Genomic DNA, 26,864 nt, shown 5'->3' on the forward strand with positions numbered 1-26,864 from the left:
CATGTATCCATATTTTTCAAGTTAATTTAATCCTTGTATTTTAACATGTAAAAAATAATAAAAAAATCAAACATATTATAATCTTTAGAAGATTATTAGGCAAAGAAGTGCCGATCCATTAAAAGAAATTGCAAGGTTCATCTCTTTGCATTTTCTGTAAGATTATAAATTTATTAATAAGAAAATCCTAAATTTACAATAATAAGGTATAAAAAATTATGATAGTCAAAATGTTAATAGAATATGAGTATGAGAATAATAACAATATAAGCTAAAATTATTCCATAATTTATGTAATCATAAAATATTATTCCAATTCATTTATAGAGAATATATGAAGAAGAGAGAGTGAGTTGAAAGAAACAGAAAGAGACAAAAAGAGATAGAGTTAAAGTGTTGACTCGTCTTATTTTATTTATTTTTTTATACATAAAAATATAAGAGTTAAATTGACTCGAAAATACAAATATAAAAATATAATCGAAAAGTTTAGGTTGTTATGAAAAAAAAATATTAAAATACATGAGTTAAATTAGCTCTAAAATTTAGATTAAAGGGTAATTTAAAATAATAAAAAATTTGAATGATCACAAAAAAAAAAAATCATAAAAATATAGTAACAAAAATATGGGTTTGACTAATATATATATATATATATATTTTTGTAAAAGTACAAGAAATAGAAAGTGGGCCTATATGGGCCGGAAAATTCACAGCGTAGGCCAGCAAAGCCCATTACGGGTCGTCGACGACGATTGCTTCACAGTACACACTCTGATCAAAGATCAACGCCGAACTCAGTCCTCCACTCCGATTGTTCTGAATTCTGAGCAAAGTCCCAAGAAATCATCCAGGAAAATGCAGAATCAGGACGAGATTCGCAGTCTCCCCATCGACATCGCTTTAGCTCGTCTTGGAGGTGAACTAACTCTTTATCTGTCTGTAGTTACGTACGTGCAGTTGTGCAGTTCGATTTCATTTTGGTTTGTTTGGTATCTGAAATTTGATTGTCGTGATTGCAGAGTGGTTGGTAGATCGGAAGAGGATCCCGTCCGATTGGCGAAAACGATTGGCGGTTGTAAGAGCTAAGATATCGGCCGCGTTTTCATCTCTGCCGAAGGATTTGGATCCGTACTTCCAAACCCTAGACTCTGAAGGTTGGTTTGATTTCGTCTTCAAATATGGCACAGACATAGTATTTTATCTTGTAAACTGATTGCTAATTGAATCGAAAAGGGGGGGGGGGGGGGTGAAGGCTCACGTTCTGTGAGTGACCCTTAAAATTAACAAGTACTACATTTAGTCACTTAATGAATAGCATCTTGCCTTTATTCAGGCCAAAAAGTACCTCTTGTGAATGAAGCAGGAGTTTTAGCTTGTCCAAGTGCCTAGATATCTACCATGAAGGTCATGTATTAAGACTCTCATGTGGAAATCCTTTAGGAATGGAGAGACACCATGGAAAGATGCAGAAGAGTCATTACCTACTTGGATAGAAGACTCCTGCATGTGGACCAAAATATGGATCACTAGTGTCTTGGTTCTTCAAGGAATCAAATGTGGTAATCATTCCTTGACAGGGAGGGGGAGGATGACTATGGCACCCATCAAAGAGAGGTACCTTTATCGGTCAATCCTTCTATGAACGATTGGGTGAATGATGAGGTGTCAAACTTCCTTAGAAAGCAATTGGGCAAGTGAGGGTACCATCTAAAGTGGCTTTCTTCATATGGATGGCTGCACAAAGCTCGATTCTTGCCATCAATAACTTAAGGAAGAGAAGTCATGTTTGTGAGTGCTGCTATATGTGTAAGAATGCTGGGGAATTTGAGGACCTCCTTCTTTGCTGCACAATGGTGTGGCAGTTGTGAAACTTGGTTTTGTGTTTATTGGGAGCAATGTGAGCAATGCTGTGCCTCTGCTGCAGATTTTATGCACTCTTGGGCAGGAACTGCCTGAGGAATCTGAGATTGGTGTGGAACAACCCTCCTCCATGTGATTTTTTGGACTTGGCATGAAAGAAATAGAAGAGCATTTGAAGATGTTGGAAATTCTTCGCATTTTTTCAATGGAACTCTACTTGTTTACTCTGATTTACTGGTCGAGTGAGCACACTTTTTTTTATTTACTTTTTTTGCCTGTCCTCTTTTGTCCTTTGTTGATGAGTTTTTGTTGTAAATGGTCATGAACCTTCTTCTTGTATAGGGTTTTCCCCTTTCTTGCAGTTTCTTTTCTTGTTATCTCTGCAGACACATTTCAATTCAAGAAAACAGGTCATATATGTTTTTTAAAATTGAATCTCTTCTACAATGTAGTATCAAAGAAAGGTTTTCCATACTTCCTTTTGCAATAAAGAATTGTGCAGTTTTTGTAGTAGCACATTTTTCTGTATCTATGTAACAGCATTTCTTTTGCTGTCTCCTTGCCATTTTTTATTGGTTGTTTTGGGTGGGGGGCCAAACCTACATAGTGGGATAAAGGCTGATATGTTGTTGTTTTATGTGAGGGTTATTGGGAATAGGTATCTAAGCAATCTTTTGACTCATAGTGATTTGTTTTATTTCTTTATTATCTTTTAATTTCATTCATGCATGATGTTGTATTAACTAGTGTGTTCTTTTGTGAAAAAGGGAAAACTTTTTCTTATGTTGTAAGAGTGGAATGCTCAATGATCTTCCATCCAACTAACTCATTCTGATTTCTTTGTCAATGAATTATACTTGTTGAAATGTGACTTTGAGAAGTCAATTGGCATTATGAATGCCATGCCACCAACCTTAACCTTGTTAGTACAAGGTACACTTGATGATGTGATGTTGGTGGTGGTGATGATGAACCATTTAGTTTATGTGTATTCAGTGTATGTGCGTATTTATCAAGGAACATGGTTATGCATTTCTCTACAAAGCTGGAATTTCATATTCTTTGGTGGAGTTTGCCTGAGGTAGATTTTCTCTGTGGATACATTGGGTTAAGGAAGTTTTTTGATACTTAAGAAGTCAAGCTTATAAGTTTGTTCAATTTTGGGTTTAGGATTTAGAAATTTTCCCATTTGTGCTGGTTTTATCTTAGTTTTTGATTGATTACTTGCATACACTTTCCAGCTATTGGTTACTTAGAAGCCAAACACATATATGATATTCTTCTGAAGTCAACTCCAGAAAACCGTAATATTTTCGGCCGGCTTTCAGGTGCTGCTGTAAGATCTACAATGACTCTCTCTCTCTCTCTCACACACACACACACACACATGGACACACATAAACTCAATTATATTTCAATCTGTGCAGGGTGTTTGGGAATCAATTGTGAAAGCTTTAGAGAAAGATCATATTTACCTTGGGGAGGCTGCTCAGATAGTGGTCCAAAATGTTAATTATGAAATGTAAGTACTTACATGAATTATACCTGGTCATTTCGGTTCCATTTCACAAAACTGAATAAACCAACTGCCCATGCATTTCAAACTGAACCAAAATGAATTAGGTATAAAACCAAATAAACCAAACAAACTGATGGAAAATTTTTAAATAAAAATAAAGAAATAAAAATCAAGGCATCACAGCATAGCATCTAACTGATTAGAGGAGGACTATAATCCCCTCCAATTGCCTCAACAACAAGATTGTTGGCTTCTGTACCCACCTCATGAAGCATATCGAGAAGGGCCCTATGCATGGCATCTCCTACAAGCTCTAGGAAGAAGACCAGAAGCATGCATGGGCTTCATTCCTGACAAGTCCACTATCAGAACCGACTGCATCAAGGTCAATAAGGAGGCTCTTGAGCTTCTTGCTTCACTCGCCATGAATGAAATGCCTGGGCTCATGCTCAAAGATGGCATTGGGTCCATAGTGCCAAAGGAAGAGAGTAGCAGCCAAAAGAAGAGAGGAAGTGAGCCAGAGGAGCAGCTGAACTGAAGCCCCATTGCTGAATGATAGATTTTATTTGGAATGACAATGTTGTAAATAAGACAATCTAGGAGTATTTTTGTGAAAAAAATGATGTATAATTTGGTTATTCAGTTAAAAACCAAAATGTTAATTCCAAAACCAAACATAAAAATCAGAGTTTTTGTATAAAAAAAGCAAACTGAAAGTTCTATATATATATATATATAACCAAATTAACTGAAATATGTTGCTTCCGTTCAAAAAGTTGATGCCCAACCCTATCTCTACTTGGCAAGCCAAAAAAAGTTGCTTCATGTTGGTGTGATGCATATTTTTGATTAAATCTTATTTCATATTTGAAGACCATATCAGAAAAAACAGGTCCAAAGGACTCAACAGCAACTTGCAGAGCTTGACCGCCGGGAAGCTGATATTAAAAGAAATGCAGCTCTTTCAGCAGCTAAATTTGCAGAGTCTTGTCAAGAGCTTGGGTTGGAGGTTACAGTCTTGCATCATTAGTCATTATGTTAATGGCTGTCATGTTCTTTTGATATCTATTCCTTCTAAGATCAAGCCATTCATCAATGTATATTGTTTTGCTGCAGGGAGTAAATGTAAGGTTGGAACTGTTAGAAACTGCAAAAAAATTGCTCCCAAGCACATTTAAGAGGATTCTGGAAGTTTTGAGTGGGGAGTCTATTTCACAGGCAATTGAGTTCTACTCAAATTTTGTCAGAGATGCACATACAGATAAGGATGTAAGAAGATCATCAAATTCTGTTAATTGTGAATCTCACTAGATGTGTACTCGGTGACCAAGTTCTTGTTACATATGTTTATCATAATTGTTAGCATATGGAGCTGTGATTACACTATTCGATTCCATTGTAATTGTGGTTGCTTGTGATTGCAGAAAACTTCCTGTTCCATCTTACCAAATTTGAGGGATATTCTAGAAAAAAACCCTTCTCTGAATGCTTATGTGCAACCTGAAGTTATTGATTCTGTGAATGTTCAAGCTAGCCTTGAAGAATCCAATCATGTTTCTGGGGACATTGACATTGCAGCTGATGGTATTGACTGGGATATAACTGTGGATAGCTCTCAGATAGATTGGGATATTGGTACAGTGGAAGAAGCAGATGATGCTGGCAATGGATTGGGTCCTTATGAGATTGTTAATGCCAGTGAGATTTTGCAAAATTCTTCAACAAATGAAGCAGCATCTGACCAGGCCTTGTTAAATAAAGAAGACAATGCAGTCCCTGAGGTCTCTGCATCTGAGATATCTTGGGATATTAATGTTGAGAACCCTCAATTTGATGTGATTGACGATACTGCTTTGTCAAATGCAGTCCCAGAGTCTCGTACAGCCCTTCCAAACACTGTAACTGAAATTGAGGAGATTAGCCAACAGAGGAGCCAACTTTTGGAGACAGATTACAGGAATAATATTCTTGATGATCTATTTGAGGTATATGCTTATTACCACATTGACTAATTAGATAAATTAATATGTTCTTCTAAATATTCAATTCCTTTTTAATGTACAACATATTCCGCATTCTGTAATAGCATGAGAACATAACAGTGAAATCCTACATGGTGTTAGTACTTCTATTTCAGTTGTGAGATCAAAGCATTTTAACATCATGATGTACCAACTTTCTTCACCAGATAAAAGCATTCTTGAACCAACGGTTGAGGGAGCTGACAAATGATGAAACTTTGTCCTTACAACATCAAGTCCAGGCAGTTACTCCATTTGTGTTGCAGCAGTATTCTTCTGATGCTATTCAGAAAATGCAATCAGATGTTATATTGGTTGTCTCCTTACTGACAAATAGAAAGACTCGAGATCTGATCATGATTCTTAATTCTAAGAGGTGCATGATTGTTTTATCCAGCTTTATACCTTCACCAATACTTTCTGCTTTCCTGCTCCCCATCTTGTTATTTTATATAAGACATTTTTATGTTTAGTTTATGAGAGAAACAAAGATTCAGCAGTTGTAACACATGAAATATATGGTTGAATTCCATCTTTTCTGAGCTTGCATTCTTATTGAGAATTGGCAGCTGATAATGACAATATTTCCATTCCATTTGCGCAAGTAAACGTGGGATTATTTATTTTATTTTTATTTTTTTTGGGGGGGGGTGGTTGAGGCCTATATTTTCTTCTTGCAACTGTTTGGGAAGTGTCATATCCTGATCTGGTGGTTCATTTGTAACTGTTTTTTTCTTGACTTACATCAGCTCTCTTTAGTCAACAGTATTATATTATCATTAGTAATTTATGTTTCCTTTAATTTAATTTTGCCCGTGCTTATGCCCTAATGAGTTGTAATGACTGATTTGAATTTAAATTCCAGATTTCTAGATAGACAGGTGAGTATGCTAGAGGAAAAGAAACACCATGAATTGAAGTTAAAGGAGGGATTGAAAGACTTATCTGCCAAACGTATGGAGCTGAAAAGTACATTAGCTTCACTATGGCCGAAGCAGGTGATTTCATTTTTATTTGTCTGGCTTTATTAGTTAATTCTAGAGTGCACTGTGACACCGTTTTAAGTTAATTCAAGAAATGACTTTTTGCTTTCAGAATTCAGATAGTATAGCCATTTCCATAATTGGCTGTGCACCGCAAATCTTGCAGATATTACTTTATTTAAAATTTCTAGAAAAGGAATGCGCCTAGAACTTGCAGACACTTATTTTATGAGCTGTGTTTGACACATATTAGATATGATAATCATTGAACAGTCTGGAACACATCTAATTTTTTGTTATTAGTTTCATTTTTTTTTTTTTCTGGACTTGCCTAGGACTCATGAATGACACAATAATAACACAAAAACATCAAAGCTTAGTTCAACTAGGTGGGGTTGACTACATTGGTTTTAGTTCACCAATCAAATATTGTATGTAGAATCCATGTCAAGAGGTTTGATGATCTTCACGTGCCATCAGCTGTCTGACACAACTTTCCTCCATCTGGGCTTGGGACCAGTTGTGATGAGGAATATCTTTAGTACTAGAAATATTGAAGGAATAACTCAATCTACAACCAAAGTTACACATGAGTGACGTGGGCGTTTTATTAAATTTTTTAGAACACTTTTTTTAGTACAAGTTTATTAGGAAAAAAAATTGCCTAATTACAGTTCTAAAAAACATTATTTTCTTTCCCCCCCCCCCCCCCCCCCTTTTATAAGAAGACCTATAGAGGCTCCTATGAAAAAGGTGGATGGAATGAAACAAGACTTAAAACAAAAGAGGTAGAGGAAGACTAAGAAAAACTTGGTGAGAGGCTCTTTGTTGTGTTATAAGTGTCTTATATAAGATAAAGCCATAAATAGAATCCGTGGGGAGCTTAAATTCATGTAGCCAACCTCTCATAGTGGATTTAAGGCTTCATATGTTGTTAGTCTATGTTGAATGACATTTATATTCTCATTCTTATGGATTTGATGATTTCTTTGTGTGGGATTACTTTGTATTGTATTTTTTGATATTTTTGTTTATTATCATTATTAAGAATGTAATGGTAAATGGTAAATTTTTTTCTATTCTTTTAGTGCTTTATGATTATTATGTACAATTAATAAAAATACAAAGACTATGGTTGCACCCTCTATTTTTATCCTTAGTTTCTTCTAGTTGTGGTATCTAACGTCCGTTCTCTATCCAATTTTATACTGGTATCCATGTTGGTGCTTCTTAGGAATATTGATTGACATAATACTGGCCTTGAAGTATGAAACCTCATAAGATAGTGAGATACATGATGAAGGAGTTTAATGTATCGTTTGAATAGATCTGAAATTTTCCTTCACTTACCCATTGGCAAATGCAAATCGAGATTCAAATCATCGGTCAACTAGTTTCTGCTATTGCCGAATTACTTGGTTATTTGAAAATCTAATCTGGGAACATGTAGATGTTTATTTTAATGGTTCGAATTCAATCTCTTTGGAATAAAGATCATCACAGCACCTGGCTGACAAAAATGTGAATCCATGCCAGATCGTTTGGTGGTTGAACATTGTCAATGATGATTTTGCTATTTATGAATTGCAGGAAGCAGCTCTGGCAAAAACCAGGGAGTTGAAAAAGCTTTCCGAGAGTACATTATCATCCATGTTTGATGGGAGACCCGTCAATATAATTGGAGAGATCAATGCCCTATTGAGTAGCAGCCTCAGCCCGCCATAACGCCTGGCAAATGATCTATACTCAGCTTCCTGTTACTTAAAACCCACACGGAAACAACCCATTTTCTTGACAGGTAAAACACAGATCGTCTCGACACCTTGAAGTTTTCAGTTGCAACCTACAATTCTTATAACCTTGGAAGTCGATCTCTTTTCAGCGCATCAAATAGCAAATGCAGAAAGACCTGGTGGTTCAACAAAGAGTGGATGATTGGGTAGGATTCCTTAATTCTAGAGGACAAGTATCTCATCTACTCTCTTGAGGTCATTGTACCTGTTAGGAAGTAGACTCTGGCTGGTTATACCTTCTTTCAATTTACAACACAATCAGATTCCTCTTTGCTTCCTTCATCGATATTGAATTAGGAATGTAAATGAACCATATATGAATTGAGTGCATCTCTTGTACTCACACTAGCACTTTTAATTTAATTTTCCATCTGTGTCCTTGTTGGGTAATAGATATCTGTACTTGATTTTAAATTAAAAGTTAAATTAGGTTATTTTGTTTCTTTGTCTTAAATTCTCAATCAAGTTTGGGGTTTTTGCAATTTTAGATTAAGGAACTTCTTGAATGTCAATTTTTTACAAGCTAAATTAGATCTTTAATTGTGGAGAGGGTGTGGGCTTGGCCAGCCTATGGGTAGTAATTAGCTTTAGCTTAAGCGGGCCAATTAGGCTCGGCCTGTACAATAAACTGATACTATGTTATAATGTGTATATTGATTAAGATTAATAGCGTTTTTTAAATAATTAAAAAATATAATATTTAATTTTTGATGTGTAAAATGTTAAAATTTAGTATTTAAATATTAAAAATTATTATTTTCAGTTTTTACTATTACGGAATGTTAACATGTGCATGAATGCATTCATTTTTGTGAATGACACGTCACGTGAGTAATTAGGTAGTAATATTTGAATAAGTTAACTTATTTATTGTGATTTCTCAATAATTAAAAAATATAATATTTGATCTCTAATGAATAAAAAGTTAAGATTTTATATTTTAATTATTAAAAATTATTACTTTAAGTTTTGATCTCTAATGCAAAATGTTAAAATTTTGTATTTTAATTATTAAATAAAGTTGTTATTTACACCGCATAAAACATACATGTAAAGAGAAAATATTATATCATATAAAAAGTTATGTCAATGAGATACATCATATTAAAATTTATCCTAATGAAAAAAAAATTAAATTATACATAACTTACCCTAAATCCCGAATATTTAAATCTCTAAATCACTAACCAAAAAAACGTTATATTCTTCTATTTTCAATTACAAAATATAACAAAACTAATATCTATCATTTCTCTTTATTGAACTCAGACTCTATTGCTATCTCATTCTCTTGTTTATATCATTTTTTGTATCTTAGGGTAAGAAATTAAAATAATTTTTAATAATTAAGATACAAAATTTTAATATTTTGCACATTATAGATCAAACGTCATGTTTTTTAATTATTGATAGAGCAAAACAAACTAATCAACCATTCAAACATTGTCAATTGGTCATCTATGTGATATATACTCTAGCTAACGTTTTGTCACAATACAAAATTAAAATAACAATTTTTAATAATTGAGATATCAAATTTAGAGATTTCACACATTAAAAAATAAATATTATATTTTTTAATTGATAGAAAAATGCAGTTATGTATTAAGCCTAGTGATTAATACATATGGGTTAAGTACTAAGTTTAGTGCCTTGTACCTACTCGTCAACCTGTGTCATGTAGGTATTTGTTTCTTCATATTCATACCTGTCTTGTGTGACAAAATTTTTGACTTAAAACCATCTCAATTGGTCAACTATATTGGATACTAGCTAGAGTTGCATCTTTTTAATGAATTTCTCGTTAAGATAGGCTTCGTGGTTAGCCAACACATACTCAAATGTGGACGGGAATACTCCTGTAATAGTGCCAAAATCAGCTTTAAATGAAAATTAAGAGTCATTGCAATAGAGGAAAAGGATGGTAGAATGCTTGCATTTCCTTCTTGGTAGATGCAGAAGCTGAATGAATATATGAATGCATCATGTGATTCCTTGTCAAATCACTAAACTGGAAGGAAACAGCAGTCTATTGCCAATTAACCCAAGTTTCCTACAAGGATGTGTTTTTCCTTCGCAACAACAAAAAACAGAAACAAACAGACAAAAGTCAAGGCAGAGGCCATGCATACAACAAGGTTTAGGTTTTGGCAACCTGAAGCCTAAACATGGATATGAATAGGGTAACAGAAGCCACAAAAACAAACACGAATAGGTTAACAGAAGTGTCAGCTTGTGTTCTTTATGCTAACAGAAGCCACAAACATGGATAGGGTAAGTCTTTCAGATGCCACAGAGACAAAGGGAAAGGGGGGGAGGAGGAAGTACTCAAAGTGACCAGTGGATGTGCTGAGTAGAAGAGTCGAAAGCCCGGGACTGCTCAAGCTCGATGTATTGCCTTCCACTGTGTTGAGCCAACTCAAGATCACCGGGGAAGAGATTGTTATCGGGCTGTGAAATCTGACTGACACTCAATTCAGGTGGCATCTCATGTGAACTGTTGCCGGCTTCATTGCCCTTGAAACCCCATGGGGTGCTAGAGAAGTTGATGGCCGATCCTTGAGCAGTTGCTGAATGAACCATGGATGTTTCATCAGCGGTTAGGAAGTTATTCACCTCAAGACCAGAGGGTCGGTCTCTTGAGGCCCAAGGTTGATTTGACAGAAGAGAGAGAGCACATCCAGAGTCCGAGACTCTGGAAAAACATTCTCCCGAAGGAACAGTGGAACCAGTATAGTTGGCACCATTGCTTGAACCTTGCAGAAAAAGGTCAGGAGGATTTTCAGATTCGTTTTGCCACAGGTGTGGAAGAAACTTCCCCGTGGCTGTTGGTTGGTTGCCAGAAACCTGGTCAGATGCTCTTGTAGTCGGCCACGAATCTCTTCCAGTGAACCTTGGTGTGTAGCTAGAGAAATCCATCAGAAAGGCTCCTCGGCTGTTTTCTGTCACCAATAATATCAAAATTCTAACTCGGTTTCTATTAAAAAGAAACGTATTTTAATTCAGTTTTAGCACCATACTAGATCATCTTTTGACAGTTTAGAACAACTGATGACATCCAAAAGGAATTGTTATCAATGACTAACCAAATACTGCTGGAGATTGTCGTCCATAGCGTGAGGATAATAGAGATCCAGGTGGTGGCTTCCTACGACGTTCATTATGGCCAGCCAATCGCCTGCGGCAACTGCGTTTCCCTTGGTCAAATTCAGGAAGTAGATGGAACCTGAAAAACAGATGGACGGCATAACAACAGGTTATCATTTCAAGCAGGAAACCGTGGAAGAAAATTAAAAACTATGTATCCAACCATACATGGAGAAGACAAAATGGACTAAGCCACCAAGATATAAGGTCTTCTGATTTTGTCAAAAGTCCTCAATTAAATGAGGATATTTCTAGCCATCACAAGAGCAGGATATTTGGAAGACCAGTTTTCTTGTTTATCATCTTGTTCACAACTTTACAAACCTAAAACAAATCCAGTATCAACGGTACTTGTATTGTCATAACCCAACAATCAATCTAAGGAAGAACAATACCCATCAAGTCATGCTTGTCAGCAGAAGCACAAACCACAGATGTGCATGTAGTTCACACTACCAAAACCATATTCTTGAGAAATAATTATTTTGTGTTTTTCTCTAAAACTCACCCGCACTAGATATCTTCATTTTTATCTTTTTTTTTTGGCTAGGTATCTTCATTTTATCCATTACATACCTGAAGAGATTGGAAAGTCCAAGGAAATTTCCATTTCTCTAAAACTATCAGTTTTTTGTTCAGAACCATTTTCAGTTCAAGCTTGTCACAGTAAGATTAAGTGAAAGGAAATGAAAAGAACCAGAATAACCTTCAGGTAGAAATAGATTCATAAACACAATATATATCGTAGCGAACCTTGTCACACGAACTCATATTCTTCCTCCTAAAGTTCAATGTTCAAATTCTTAATACCAATGGATGCTTTTACTTTTTTCAAATAGCTAAAATGCTCTTTGTGGAAAAGAAAGTCATTATACTTTCAGATGAAATTAAAATTCAAACCGTTTTCTTTACTCCAAATTGGTACAAGGATTGAATTGGACAAAAATAAAAATGGTGCTGTAGTGTCAGTCATAAGAGAAACACTAGACAAAAACTTGAATCTAAAGGACTTTATAGTGTATTTCCACCATATTTAAAGACAGAATTAACTTCTTGTCTTGTTCATAAAAACTTAAAAGAAATATTCTACAGGAATACCACAACCAACTGAGAGAAAGTAGCCCACCAATCCCATCTTGTTTATGCTATCGAGCCAGGGAGATTTAATTCCACCTCAACAAGAACAGAATCAGCTCTATTATACGCACAAACCAATTTTGACTTATATTAGTATCAGAAATCTCCTATATTGTCTGCACTAAGTATTAGACAAACCGGCACAAATAGCCAAACTTACCATTCCAGCTTTAATCCATTCTCAAAATGTCAATTGAAAAGACACAGAATAAAGCAGAACCCAAACAATTACAACAATGATAGATCTGGCAGCTACAGTTTTTGCCAAACCGAATTACCCTCTGATGTGAATAATGGTCCATGTAATTTAAGAAGATAGCCACCTACATTTTTTGATAAGCAAATTATGTAGTAATGAAGGAACTGAATTGTGTAAGAAAGACAAATGCATACCTAAAACTATAAACTAATCTCTATCCATATCCATATCCTATGTAAGGCCATTATATTTTATGTCAAAAACAAGAAAAGAAGAAAAAAATAGATGTGTTGGTCTCACACAGCCAAGAAAAACCAAGGAAATTAGAATGGTCTACAATAAGGAATTCAAACCCATTAAAGCATTATTTCTAGCTTTTAACAAACCTTATATATAGTGAGAAGCTCAAGTAGACGCATCTATTGGTGACAGTTCAAGATTTGTCAGGTGGACTATTTTCCAGATCATAATTGCACAAGTTTCTCTCTCATCATTGGGTATCTGCAATCAGCTAAGTATACTTAAAACTATAAAGCACATATGCTCTAGATGGAACCATATCCATGCTCAATTATGTATTTGAGACATGTTCATTTAAGGTGTCAAATTATGCATCAAGGTACGTGTTTTGATGTGTGCATTAAGGATTGGCAATAACATTGGTGATGACTTATAGACATCTGATAGTTTGATGAGATATCTTTTTGGTGATGGCATTTGCGATGACCCATAAAACATGCCAAAATATACACATGTTGTTAAGATACCCATCGGTGATGCCTCATAGGATATATTGAAATATGCATTAAACACACCACAGAGAATTTCTACCTTCAGGTAGGACTTCAGCAACTTTCTATCATTATCATCATCATGCTTTTTTTTAATGAAATACTAGAACCTAATTGGAACACTTCCAAGGATCAATTAGATCATGAATTTTATTACTTGTGAACTTATCTACTTTTTATCTTGAATTTGTGAAATATTCTCATAGAAAGTATGAACATCTCGCTAATGGTGACATATAGGTATTGTCCACTCTGAACATAGGCATGCATGCAACATGCAATATGCATATCAGAAATGCTATCCAAATATCCAATAATTTGTTTTTTTTTTTTTTTCATTTTTGTTGGACACATGGTTAGTATGTTATGTCACACTTACACAATTTTGGTCACACATTGGACATGATTGGTATCCTAATGTAATTTAGGAATTATTATAGAAAATATCCAACATTCCAGATCCAAACAGAATAATTAAAATTTGGTGTTTTACGTCCTAAATCTGCCTGTTTTTCTTAGCCCAAATAAAACATAAACAAAAATTCTTTGCATGTCTGTATTCCCATTCTTTTTTCAAATTATCACATCCTGTGTCCATGTCCATATTGGTCTCATGGTTTTTGGCATACATTGTAAGTCCAAAGCAATTCAAAAAATAGAGCTTCCAAATTATTTATTTAGTTTCTTCATTTCTCACAATTTTTTGTTTATTATGTTTTCATTCCATCTTTTTCTTTCTTTTTATTTTTAGGGAGGGGCAAGGGTTCTAGTATTAGCATTTAAAATACTACAACCTGCTGTAATTTTGAAAAACTAATATCAATGAGAATCTAAACTGGAATCCACTATTGGTCAATGAAATACTGCTTTATTCATCATGCTACATACACATGTAGCACCTATCAACCTTAAACATGAGAAAGATCCATTTAGAAAACATCATTTTTAACACCCCAAAACCATCATATCATATCATGATTTTTAGCTAATAATCCACTACCATTCTAAGGCAAATAGAGAGATTTTCATTGTGGGACTCAAGTCATATGCGTTTAAAGTTATTCTGTCTTCAAGAAATAATTAAAGTGATTATGTCGAGGTTAGGGTGGTTCCAAGCGCAGTCCTAACAGTGAAAAAAGTTGCGCAATGCAGTAGTTTTCAGAAAACAATTACGATTCTACTGAGCAAATTGTACAATCACGAAACACTTTTGGATCTTCAGCATACTATCATTTATTTATTTACTCTAATAATAAGTAAATATCATAAAGAGACCGACCCCCCCCCCCCCCCCCGGGTGGGGTTGGGCCTCCCATCTATAAACAAGTCAAAAGAGAATAGACCAAGAAAAAAAAATCTCTTTCTACCACAAAATGAGGGAAACTACGGGTGAATGCAACAAAATCATAAGCCTTAATCCCACTAGGTGAGATACATGAAATTATAGATCCCCCGTAATCTGTATCCATGATCCTATCATTTGAAAGGTCATTATATCCAAAGTCATGTTGCTACAAACTTTTGGGTTTCCTCTCCCTATTTTGCTACAAACTTCCTCCAATTCATCCACTCGCCTCACATGCATGTTCAGCGCACCTATCCGTCATCTGCTCACATGTCCAAACTATCATAAATGCATTTCTTGCATCGTATCTTAAAGAGGAGTGTACCTTAAAAAAGTCTAAAGGAATGATGTTACACATCACAGATAAATCATTTACATTAAATCCAAATTTGGATTGGCTTCTTTTCTAACAAAAAGTCTTTGTTTATCCCCCAATTATTATAATTAACTATGTCTAACTCATGTTTCCACTAAGAATGATCTAAATGGCACCTTTAATGGGTTTAAAAGGAAGATCCAACGAGTCATCACAGATTAGATGCTTCGAAAGATATAAGAAAGACAGTTTCCAGCAATTCTTAAGTAAATGGGTAGCCTTGATGATCTTCAACAGTGAAATTCCTCAAAAGATACCATGGGACTAGCCATAAAAAAAGGGTGTGCATAATGCCATGATCCTCAGCAATGAAATTGTCTAGAAGTCATTGTAGTCATTCAGGGATAATTGCTTGAATGCTGGATAGAATTGCAACAATTATAAGACTGGGATAACCTTAGATTTAAATATTCGGCTGAATTTTAAAAACATGAGTTCTTGGGGCTTTCAATTCTCTTTAAATGGTAAAACAATTTTTATATTTGTAGAGTTTGAACTGACGTTAACATTCTCTTGAGAGAAGAAAGCAAGGAGAAAACTCACATCTATATTCTCTTGAGAAGGCAATTTCCAAATCCTTGAAGAGTGAGTACTTGGTGGATTTACAAAAGAAAAGAAAAGAAAAAGTCTTCGTGGATTCAAATCGTATTTCAGAGCACAAAAAAAGTTCATTTGGGAAGTTATTTTATTCCAATATGGTAGGGTGAATCAGTATATGATCTCAGTGGATTTTAGATAATAGTTGTATCATGGAATCTACATGAGGTGACCCTATATGCGATAATTGCGAGTCATGGACTTGAACAAGTGCAAGGTGACAAGTGAAGCACCATGGATTCAACAGGTGATGGGATTGACATTGTTTGTATTGGCTGTAAGTTGTGCTTGTTAAGCTATCAAAACTATACTGCATGGCTTGACTGGCTCCCAAACAAGAAGTGAGCTTTTTACCTACCCTATATTTTGGGGTACAAAACCTGAAAACAATCTCTCTTTTTGAAAATGACCCTACTGCCCAACAAAAGGGTGATTTGGAGGCCAAAAGGAGAGGTTATATTGTCTTTGGGTCACCAAATAAAGATAGAATCAGAGTTCTCTCTCTCATTTGCATGCCTACAGATTTTGGTAATTAGGTTGAATTTTCTTGCATTATGTTATATCTTTTAAGGAGTTGGACCCTTATAAGAAACGCAGCAAGTGATTATAGTTGCTCTGGTTGGATTGCACGGCCTGCGACCAAAGATTGTGGGCCAACGTCGCCCACTACATCTCCAGCTCGTTTCTCTTATTTATTTATTTATTATGACTATTTTTTCTAATTATTTATTTTGGTAATTTGTTAACAATCATCAACACTCAACTTTGAAGTTATGTCCATTTTACAGATATATATATATATATATCTATCTATCAGGTTTCAATCCATAAAATCTTTATAATTGTTTTTATTTGGTGACCCAAAGACAACATAGCCCCTCTTTTGGCCTCCAAAGCATTCTTTTGGTGGGCATTAGGGTCATTTTCAAAACGAGTTTTTTTTAGGTTTTCTCATCTCTCTTGCAGCCCTATCAGCCCTTTATGCAACCGAAATTCCCCTTTTCTCAACCTCTTAGAAGATTGTAGAGACAATAGTGGTCCCCTACATTTGTGTCTCTTTCTCCTCGTCTATGATTGGCAAAAAGAAAAAAAAGAAAAAAAAACTCATGCATGCCTTTCCTCTCTCATTAACCCATGACATCCAAGACCCAGGGTTAAACTTGGGTTAAAACTTGACCCAAGTTTGATTAGTTTAACTCTTTGCATCCATCCACACTGTGAAGAAATAAAATGTTATATGTTTGCATCGAGTATGCCCAAAGACGCAGTCAAAATCAGTCAGGTAGGTTTCAGTTTGTTAGTCAGGCTGTAATGGTAACTAACCATCCTAACTGTAACTACCGTTTGTCTACACTGTAAAATCCGCCTCTATAGTTTATAAATAGAAGGCTGGATTGTGTGTTTTGATTATGAGAAAAATACGAGCATGAGAGAGATAGAGAGAGAGAGGGGGGGGGGGGGGGGGAAGTCTAGTTCTGACAGCCTTTGTAATCTCCAGTTAAAGTGTGCTCGTGTGCAATCTCTGTATTGTTCTTTCAAGATTAGTGAAGCTATTGCTCTCAGTTGGAAGGCTGGACGTAGGATCATCATATTTGTGATGATCTGAACCAGGATAACCCTTGTATCTTGTGAGTGTTTGATTGTTTCTGTTGTTCTGTTTTCTATTCTGTAAACATCTATGTGTGTGGGCATGTATCTGTGAGGGCTATTCCAGAGTTTCCAGTGTGCACGATTTAACAACTTGGCATCAGAGCTTGGTTAGTCCATCAAGAAAAGGCAAGAAATAACATCTAAAAGGCATAATTAAGAATTCTGATCCGTGGAAATGGAGTCAACTTCCTCTGCAACAAGGTATGATATAGAAAAGTTTGATGGTCAGAATGACTTCGGATTATGGAAGATGAAGATGCAGGCATTGCTTGGAAACCTGGGACAGGAGGAAGCACTCGAAGGAGAGACCAAGATGCCAGCCGTCTACACCACAGAGAGGAAGAAGGAAATCAGTAAGAAGGCTTTCAATACCCTAATCTTGAGTCTTGGAGACAAGGTGCTGCGGGAGGAATCTAGAATGAAGACGGCAGCAGAGATATGGCCGAAATTGGAGGGCCTATATATGACTAAATCCCTCTCAAGTAGGTTGTATTTGAAAGCCCTGGTATTACTTCACTCTTCACCTAAATCTTATGAGACTTGTTGATATTCTAAAACATGGCAGAGATACTCTATCCCTTGATGATGTTATAGGTGCCCTAAATTCAAAAGAATTGCAGAATAAGGTAGAAGGCAAGAGCTCTCAAGAAGATGCACTTGCTATCAAGATAAGTCAGACAAGAGAGACCAGAGAGGGAGGAATAGATCTAGATCTAGATCAAGATCAAGGTCAAGGAGTGGCAAGAAAGTGATAAAGTGTTACCACTGCCACAAGGAAGGACATATCAAGAGAAATTGTCCAAAGAGGAAGAAGGAATTCCAAGAAAAAGGTAACACAGAAAATGCCTCATCTATTTGTGAATTAGGATATGATAGTTCTGATGGTTTGGTAGTCTCAGAAAAATCTGAAAATAAGGTGTGGATATGGATTCAGGATGTTCATATCATATGACACCCCAAAGACACTGGATTCAAAACTATCAGGCTATAAATGGAGGAAAAGTATTGCTAGGTAATGACCGTGAATGTAGAGTTATAGGAATAGGTGATATAAAGTTAAAGTTGCATGATGGAACCTGTAGAACCCTAACATCTGTGAGACATGTGCCAAATTTAAAAAGAAATCTCATTTCTCTTGGTGAACTAGATAAAAATGGTTACTCCTATGAAGGAGATGGTGGAGTTCTTAAGGTGTCTAGAGGATCCCTTGTATGTATGAAAGCAAATTTGCAGAATGGAACATATATTCTGCAAGCTTCCACCCTATCAAGAGAAGCAGCAGTGGGAGAAAATAAAGTCTATGGCACTTTAGAATGTCTCGTATCAGTGAGCAAGGACTGATAGAGCTATCTAAGCAAGGAATCTTAGGTACAGATCAGATTACAGGGTTAGATAAATGTCAGTCATGCATCTTTGGAAAAGCTGTAAAGGTAAAATTCAGCAAGAAGGCAATACACCCCTCCAAGGCACCTCTAGATTATATTCATTCAGACTTATGGGCCCTGCACAGACCTTATCTCATGGTGGTTGTAGGTATTTTCTGTCCATAATTGATGATTTCTCTAGGATGGTTTGGGTTTATGTTTTAAAGTCAAAAGATCATACATTTGAGGCTTTTAAAACATGGAAAACTATCGTTGAAAATCAGAAAGGGAGAAGTGTGAAGATTATTAGGACAGATAATGGTCTAGAGTTTTGCAACAAGGAATTCAACAAAATATGCAATGAAAGTGGAATAATAAGGCACCTCACAGCCCCTGGTAACCCTAAACAAAATGGCCTAACAGAGAAATGAATAGAACTCTCCTTGAAAGGGTAAGATGCATGTTGTTTCATGCAAACTTACCTAAGGCATTTTGGGGAGAGGCAGTAGCAACAGTTGCTTATGTAATAAATAGGTCTCCATCAGCTGCTATAGATTTTAAGACATCATATGACATGTGGACTGGACACAAACCAAGTCTAGACCATTTAAGGGTGTTTGAATGCTTAGCTTATGCTCATATAAAGCTGGGAAAGTTGGAACCTAGAGCAAAAAGATGCTTATTCATTGGTTATCCTACTGGTGTAAAAGGGTATAAGCTGTGGAATATAAAGGCAGGGTTACCAAGGACAATAGTAAGCAGGGATGTTATTTTTGATGAGTTTACTAAAAGGATATTAAAGTAGAGGATCAAAAGGTCTTAGAGGAAAAATCTAAGTCAGTAGATGTTGAGTTGCAAAGAAAGGTCCATGAAAATGACCTAGACAGCCCTCATGATCAGGAGATTGATCAACAAGAGGATAGTGAGGGTGTTCCAGATGCTGAGTATCAGTCTGACTTACAGCAATATAATCTTGCTAGGGATAGGCCAAGGAGAAGCAGCAGACCACCAATAAGATGTGGATTCTCAGACCTTGTATCATATGCACTAACAAGTGCATTAGAGGTAACTGGAGATGAACCTATGTCATATGAAGAAGCAGTCCACTCCTAGGACTCTCAGAAATGGATAACAGCCATGAAATCTGAGATGGAGTCCCCAAGGAAAAATCAAACTTGGACCCTGGTAAATAGACCTCCAGGACAGAGAGTTGTGGGCTGTAAATGGCTATTTAAGATCAAAGAAGCAGCTGGAAAGGATGAGAAACCTAGGTACAAGGCTAGGTTGGTGGCAAGAGGATTTACTCAAGTTCCCAAAATTGATTTTAATGAAGTATTCTCGCCACTAGTTAGACAAACTTCCATAAGATTTCTGCTTGCTATGACAGCACACTTAAAGCTAAGTCTATAACAAATGGAGGTAACCACTGCCTTCTTACATGGTGAATTAGAAGAAAATATTCTAATGAAGCAACCAAAAGGATTTGAATCTAGAGGAGAGGTGGAGCAAGTTTGTTTGCTGAGAAAATCTCCCTATGGATTAAAGCAATCCCCTAGGCAATGGTATAAGAAGTTTGATACGTTCATGCTAACACAAGGATATGAAAGGAGTTCACATGATTGTTGTGTGTACTTAAGGCATGTGTCTAATAGGATCTCCATATACCACTCATATATGTAGATGATATGCTAATAGCAAGTCAATCAGACAAGGAAATTCAGCAGTTAAAGGTTAAGCTTAAATTTGCATTTGAAATGAAGGACTTGGGGGAAGCAAGAATGATCTTAGAAATTGAAATCAAAAGGGATAAACAGGAAAAAAAACTCCTTCTGTCTGAGAGATCTTATCTTGAGAAACTTATTAGGAAGTTTCATATGTCAGATGCTAAGGGAGTGAATGTCCCATTTGCTCAACATTTTAAGCTATCATCTGAGCAATCACCAACTGAGAAAGAAAGTATTGAGGAGATGAAGAAAACACCTTACTCAAGTGCTGTTGGCAACCTAATGTATAGCATGGTGTGTTCAAGACCTGATCTAGCCCATGCTATGAGTGTCACCAGCAAGTTTATGGCAAATCCCGAAAAATCACATTGGAATGCAGTAAAATGGATTTTCAGGTATCTAAAGGGTTCTATCAACGTGGTTTTGGCTTATGGTGGAGCTAATACAGAAGAAGAGGCAAGCATCCTTGGATATTCAGATGCTAATTATGCAACAGACCTAGATAAGAGGAGGTTAACCATAGGTTATGTATTTAAACTTTGGAACTCAACTGTGAGTTGCAAAGCTCACTTGCAATCAGTAGTAGCACTCTCAACCACAGAAGCAGAATATACAGCTGTTTCAGAAGCTATAAAAGAAGCCCTATGGTTGAAAGGATTAACAAGTGAACTGCTTGGGAAATATGTAAAGGCAACCCTAATGTGTGACAATCAAAGTGTTATACACTTAGCCAAGAATCAAGCACGCCATGAGAGAACTAAGCACATAGATGTAAGGTATCATTTTATCAAAGAGATCCTAGAAATGAAGGAAATAAGTCTGATAAAGGTTGTAGGGGAAAACAATGCTGCTGATATGTTTACCAAGGTTGTTCCAATAGCCAAGTTGCAACACTGTTTGGGACTACTTCAGGTAATCCCGTGTGAATGATAAAGTGTGTGTAGGAAGATCCAACAAAGAGCAAATCACTACGCAAGCTTGGGCAATACAAATGCAAATGGTGGAGAATTGTTATATGTTACATCGAGTATGCCCAAAGACGCAGTCAAAATCAGTCAGGTAGGTTTCAGTTTGTTAGTCAGGCTGTAACGGTAACTAACCATCCTAACTGTAACTACCATTTGTCTACATCGTAAAATCCGCCTCTATAGTTTATAAATAGAAGGCTGGATTGTGTGTTTTGATTATGAGAAAAATACGAGCACTCGAGAGAAAGAGAGAGAGAGGAAAGTCTAGTTCTGATAGCCTTTGTAATCTCTAGTTAAAGTGTGCTCGTGTGTTATCTCTGTACTGTTCTTTCAAGATTAGTGAAGCTATTGCTCTCGGTTGGAAGGCAGGACGTAGGATCACCATATTTGTGATGATCTAAACTGGATAACCCTTGTGTCTTGTGAGTGTTTGATTGTTTCTTATTGTTTCTGTTGTTTTGTTTTCTATTCTATAAACATCTGTGTGTGAAAGCGTGTATCTGTGAGGGCTATTCGAGAGTTTCCTACGTGCAAGATTTAACATAAACAAAAGAAGGTAACTAGGGGTATATACAACATTCACAAGACTAGAAAATAGATTGACTTGGCCACTTCAAAAGAGAGAGAGAAGTGCAATTTTGTTCACCACCCTTTAACGGGGGTGAACGTAACCCTCGATTAGTGTAGGGTTAAAAAAGTCATTTGGGGGGGGGGGGTGTCTCCCCCCAAGAAACCCACCCTATTTCTCTCTCTCCCCCCCTTCCCTCTTCTTCTCTAGCAACCACCTCTCGCCGCCTGGTGCCTCGCCACCTCTCTGCAGCAAGGGAGGATACAACAACGATTAGCGCTAGAGAGGCGAGGCGGCAGCATAGCGAGAGGCAAGGCGACGGCGAGAGGGTTGGTGGCGAAGGCCGGAGACATAGTCGCACGGGCAATGCAGAGAGAAAGAGAGACGACGCAAAGGGAGAGAGGGGGGGGGGGCATAATTCAAAATATTGGGGGTGTAAGTGTGCATTTCTCCTTAACGGAAGGGTGACGAGAGTTACGTTCACCCCCATTAAAGGGGGTGAACAAAATCGCACTCGAGAGAGATGGCCAAAAGTTGGTCTGCCTCTCCCAAGTTGTCTTGTTGTGTGGAGCAAAAGGAAAAGGTAACTGAAAATTAGATTTATTTTTTACACAATTTACAAGGCAAGTAAAATCCTAGGGGGCTCAAGAAAGTTGTTACAACTTATAAACAAGAGGAGATAGCTTATTCCTCTCCTTCAATCCCATTTTTTAGGTGTGGGCCCCAATCAAACAGTTTTCCTTCCTCCGTGCCTTTCGACCAAACTTTTTTCAATACTTGCCTCTCCTTTTCCTTTTATCTATTTTTCCTTTCTACCAAACATAACATTATGGAGCACTTGGAATTTCACATAAAACACTTTGCCACAATGAAAAGAGTCCACTTCTGAACCACATTATGCCATGAAGACCTAACACAAAAGAACATCATGATTGCATATCAAACAAAAATCATGCACAAATAGTACAAAAATGGGCAGAACATGAAAAAGACTTCTTGGATCAGAAAAAACTAAATGTGAGAAAGATCAAACTAGAAACAAGAGCATATAACAGGTCCAATGAAATAAAGAAAATAAATAAAATCTCATACTTCAATTTTGTCATTTTGCAAGTCAAACGCATTGACGGGTCCATCAAATACCTTTTATGAAAGTTATTGAATGAGTGTAACCCTCTTAATGATGGATGTTAAGATGAGAGTGGGTGGAATGGAACAAGTCTTTAGCAAAAGAGATAAGAGGAAAACCAGAAAAAGGGGGGGGCGGGGGGGAGAACTCTAAGGCATGACATGAATAATAAGGGCCTTACAAAAGATACAACCACAGATAGAAATAATTGGCTAGCTTGAAATCATTAAGCCAACCCTGCCTAGAGGAAGACCATTGGTTTGAGATGCAAAAGTAGCCACTTGGCAAAATAAGGGTATGACTTTTTGGAGTAAATTTATAGCATGCACAGGTCTTGTTTATGATTACTTTTTGATGTAGGCAGGTGATTACCGTAAGGTATCTCTCTGTCTTCTTATCTAATCCAAAGAAAATAGCGGTATAGTTTGCTATGATTTGCACTTCCATTTCTTAAGCTTCTATGTTTAATAAATTTACCATCAAAAGGGGAAAAATACTACGGTAATCCACTTGCCCAAGTACATCCCTTTGGCAAAGAGAAAAAAATTTCACAATGGCACTACTGAATAAAACTAGAGAGATTTTGACAAAGCCATGCTATAAGGTTCTCAATAAAAAACAAGGAAAAGTGAAATAAAGGATCCAAATTTACCAAGAGAGATGCACTCAAAAGTCCAAAACTTCAATACTTTGTCAGTTTGAGCCCATACATCTGCATCTTTTTAACACTTAAACAACTCCACCATTTACATTCAGCTATAAATGCAAAAAATTGCAGGCTGTGCCTCTCTAATTCTTTAAAACTCTAATTAACTTAAATGACTCCCTCTTATTGATACATTAACTCATGCACACAAACTCAAACCCAAAACTTTTCATCCTGCTACCATGCGCCCCCCCCCCCTCCCACACACAGCAGTTTAAAACAGCTCTTGGAACTCAGAACCCCACAGCAGCCTTCCTTTGGCTGGAGCTCTTCCAATCCTGCCTCACCTTCCCAACCAAGCCCGCCCCCAAACAGAAATGCCAAAAATTGAAAACATAAAAGAAAAATCAATTTCCCTGTTTAACAGAGCTGTTAGCTCAGCACCACAAGCCAAAATCATCATCAGGGGCCAATTTTGCGGAAAACCCTGCTTGCGGGTATCAGGAGTTTCTTGGAGACTTGTCTGCGTATAATGCCAATTGCAAACCGCGTGTTCCTGGAGCTCTGAGTTAGATCACATTTTCATGAATCCTTATTTTTACATAAAAAGAAAGAACAATCTTCGGTCACTAATTTGATCCTCCAACTCAACAATGAACCTAAGCAACTAACCCAGCCATGGAAATTCCTGTGCTTGCTTTTCCGTTTCCCAGATCTCACTCTTGCTTGCCAATTATGGAAGGGCAGTTCTCCACCCTGTAATTCTCATACATAACAGACATCTCATCAACAACGCCAACCACCCAAAAGAGTCAAAGACGCCTACAATCTTATCAGGTCTAGCAGAACGAGAAGCATCCAAACACAATAAATATGAGCATAAAAAATCCAATGACAAGAAACAAAAAACCCCATATTTCACAGAAGTAAACCACAAGAAGCAAATCGTTGAAATAAAGAATTCAACACCATTCTAGTCAAAACAGCTAACCAATAAACAATACTCGTGGACCTTGTACCAAAACAATAACATAATAATAATAATAATAATAACCCATGGCCACAACAAACCAAGAAACAAAACCCAATAGTATAATCAGGAAACGTAGCTGAGAGTTGACCTAGATGAGATGCATTTGCGCACACGCACACACAAGCACATACTTACAGTTACATATATATACGTGCATAAATAAGGATAAAATGAAGCTGACCTGCTACACTGCTGGCAAAACCTCTGCTCAAGGCCAGCAACAATGACCTTGGGTGACTTTGAATGCATACCACAAACTTTGTGCCTTGAATAGTAAGCTTTAGCATCACTCAGATCTACTTCACACCCTTCAACCTGACACCTGGGCGGCTGTCCGCTCTGGACAACCCCGCTCCTCCCCTTCTTCGGAGCCGCCGGGGGCTTCCCGCCTCCGCCGGCAACCGACGACGACCCACCACCAGATTTGGGCGGGGCTCCGGCACCCACATCCTCAAAGTAGATTTTTTGGCCGAACTTCAAGCCGTTGAGCGAGGATGAATCGGAGGGGCTGGAGGAAGAGAAGGAAGAGCTCGAACCCATCTCCATTTGCGGTGCCTAGAGTCCATTCATTGCAAGTCCCAGTGGTGGGTCAAATCATAAGGCGAGCAAAAGGAAAAAACAGAGTGATTTATAAATATAAAGTGGAGTTCTCCAAAAAATACACATCTAGAGAGCGAGAGGGGCCATGCCAGGTCATTGGGAGGAGGGAATGAGTGACAGTGGAGACTGGCAAATAACGGAGGGAGAAGTGGTAAGCGCAGCAGTGTGGAGAGAGAGAGAGAGAGAGATATATGGAGAAAGCAACAGCTGAGGAAGTACTTTTTGGAGGCCTCAGAAGCAGCTCTTTACAACACTTTTTATGGTCACCAAGCCCCATCTGTTAGGTCCCTTTTCCCAAAACTTTTCCTGTTTCTTTCTTTTCCCTTTTTCCTTTGCTCACCCTGTGGCTGCTTACACGTCCATTATCCCTATGGCTGACTCATCTCCCATTGCAGATGCAGAACTCCCTCTCTCCGTATCTACAGTTATACATACATCTGGTTTCAGAGAATGAGTTCCAATGGTAGACCACAAGCTTGATGAAAATGACTTGGAATGGTGTCTGCGGCAACATCAATTGATATGGCCACATACTTTTATAAGGGTAAAATTAATAAATAGTCACTGAACTTTAAAGTTGTAATTATTTACTCACTCAACTTTAAATTGTAACCATTTACTCACTCAACTTTATTTATCGTTAACCATCCATCACTCGTTATAACTCCGTTAAATATTATAAACGGAAAATACTAACGGAATCTAACGTGACTAACAGAATCTGACGTGACAAAAGTAAATTTAACAAACACTCACTGAACTTTAAAAATGTAACTAATTACTCATTGAATTTTGCTCAACGTTAACCATCTATCACCCGTTACATCACCGTTTGCTCTTGAAAAACACCTGTTACATCACCGTTTTATCTTGAAACATATTAAAATTTTTTTATATACATTTAAGATCACTTACTTTTCAAACAAAAAGTCAAAAACTAAACTAATAATTTAAATTAAAAAAATTATTGATGCAAATCAAAAGTAAAAAAAAAATCTATTTAAATTTTTTTACCTTCATTACGAATAATGAAATTCACAAAAAAAAAGTATTCAATAATGAGACCAAAAGTCAAAAACTAATTACAAAAATCGTATTTCTTCTATACAAAAAAATGCATATGATATCATTTTCTTAGAAATACGATTTTTGTAATTAGTTTTTGGCTATTGGTCTCATTATTGAATATTTTTTTTTGTGAATTTCGTTGTTCGTAATGGAGATAAAAAAATTTAAATAGATTTTTTGTTTACTTTTGATTTGCATCAGTAATTTTTTTAATTTAAATTATTAATTTAATTTTTAACTTTTGGTTTGAAAAGTAAGTGATCTTAAAAACATATAAAAAGTTTTTAATATGTTTCAAGATAAAACGATGATGTAATGGGTGTTTTTCAATATCAAACGGTGA

General features: G+C 36.6%; 2 protein-coding genes across 3 annotated transcripts; one reads left to right on the top strand and one right to left on the bottom strand.

Annotated features, from left to right (window-relative positions):
- The first annotated feature begins 724 nt into the window (after positions 1-724).
- On the top strand, positions 725-8,620 carry LOC127789093 (CDK5RAP3-like protein). Of its 2 annotated transcripts, XR_008020493.1 has the most exons (11): positions 725-919; positions 1,023-1,157; positions 3,105-3,199; positions 3,291-3,385; positions 4,256-4,391; positions 4,499-4,651; positions 4,807-5,367; positions 5,571-5,779; positions 6,269-6,401; positions 7,977-8,184; positions 8,269-8,620. XR_008020493.1 is itself a non-coding variant. In XM_052317871.1 (10 exons), exons 1-10 carry the CDS (start codon positions 859-861, stop codon positions 8,109-8,111), a joined length of 1,713 nt encoding a protein of 570 aa, XP_052173831.1. In that variant the 5' UTR covers positions 725-858; the 3' UTR covers positions 8,112-8,620. The 2 variants fall into 2 exon arrangements, 1 of the variants encoding a protein (XP_052173831.1); XM_052317871.1 differs by having other exon boundaries at positions 7,977-8,620.
- A 1,528-nt stretch (positions 8,621-10,148) lies between these two features.
- Positions 10,149-25,715, bottom strand: LOC127788707 (squamosa promoter-binding-like protein 9). The gene is made up of 3 exons (XM_052317296.1): positions 25,035-25,715; positions 11,266-11,405; positions 10,149-11,121 (listed from the first exon to the last, which is right to left on the bottom strand). The coding sequence occupies exons 1-3, from the start codon at positions 25,397-25,399 to the stop codon at positions 10,508-10,510; spliced, it is 1,119 nt and encodes a 372-aa protein (XP_052173256.1). The 5' UTR covers positions 25,400-25,715; the 3' UTR covers positions 10,149-10,507.
- Between the last annotated feature and the right edge of the window lie 1,149 nt (positions 25,716-26,864).

The sequence above is a fragment of the Diospyros lotus genome, chromosome 13 (genome assembly GCF_014633365.1).
Source record: "Diospyros lotus cultivar Yz01 chromosome 13, ASM1463336v1, whole genome shotgun sequence".
NCBI lineage: Eukaryota > Viridiplantae > Streptophyta > Magnoliopsida > Ericales > Ebenaceae > Diospyros > Diospyros lotus.

Excerpts from the sequence above, each read along its gene's own strand:
- LOC127788707 (XM_052317296.1), bottom strand. The coding sequence starts at position 25,399 with ATGGAGATGGGTTCGAGCTCTTCCTTCTCTTCCTCCAGCCCCTCCGAT. Across the intron at positions 11,406-25,034 it reads TTTTGCCAGCAGTGTAGCAG|GTTCCATCTACTTCCTGAAT; the intron begins GTCAGCTTCATT and ends TCTGTTTTTCAG. Across the intron at positions 11,122-11,265 it reads ACAATCTCCAGCAGTATTTG|AAAACAGCCGAGGAGCCTTT; the intron begins GTTAGTCATTGA and ends TATTGGTGACAG.
- LOC127789093 (XM_052317871.1), top strand. The coding sequence starts at position 859 with ATGCAGAATCAGGACGAGATTCGCAGTCTCCCCATCGACATCGCTTTA. Across the intron at positions 3,386-4,255 it reads CAAAATGTTAATTATGAAAT|ACCATATCAGAAAAAACAGG; the intron begins GTAAGTACTTAC and ends TCATATTTGAAG. Across the intron at positions 6,402-7,976 it reads CTTCACTATGGCCGAAGCAG|GAAGCAGCTCTGGCAAAAAC; the intron begins GTGATTTCATTT and ends TATGAATTGCAG.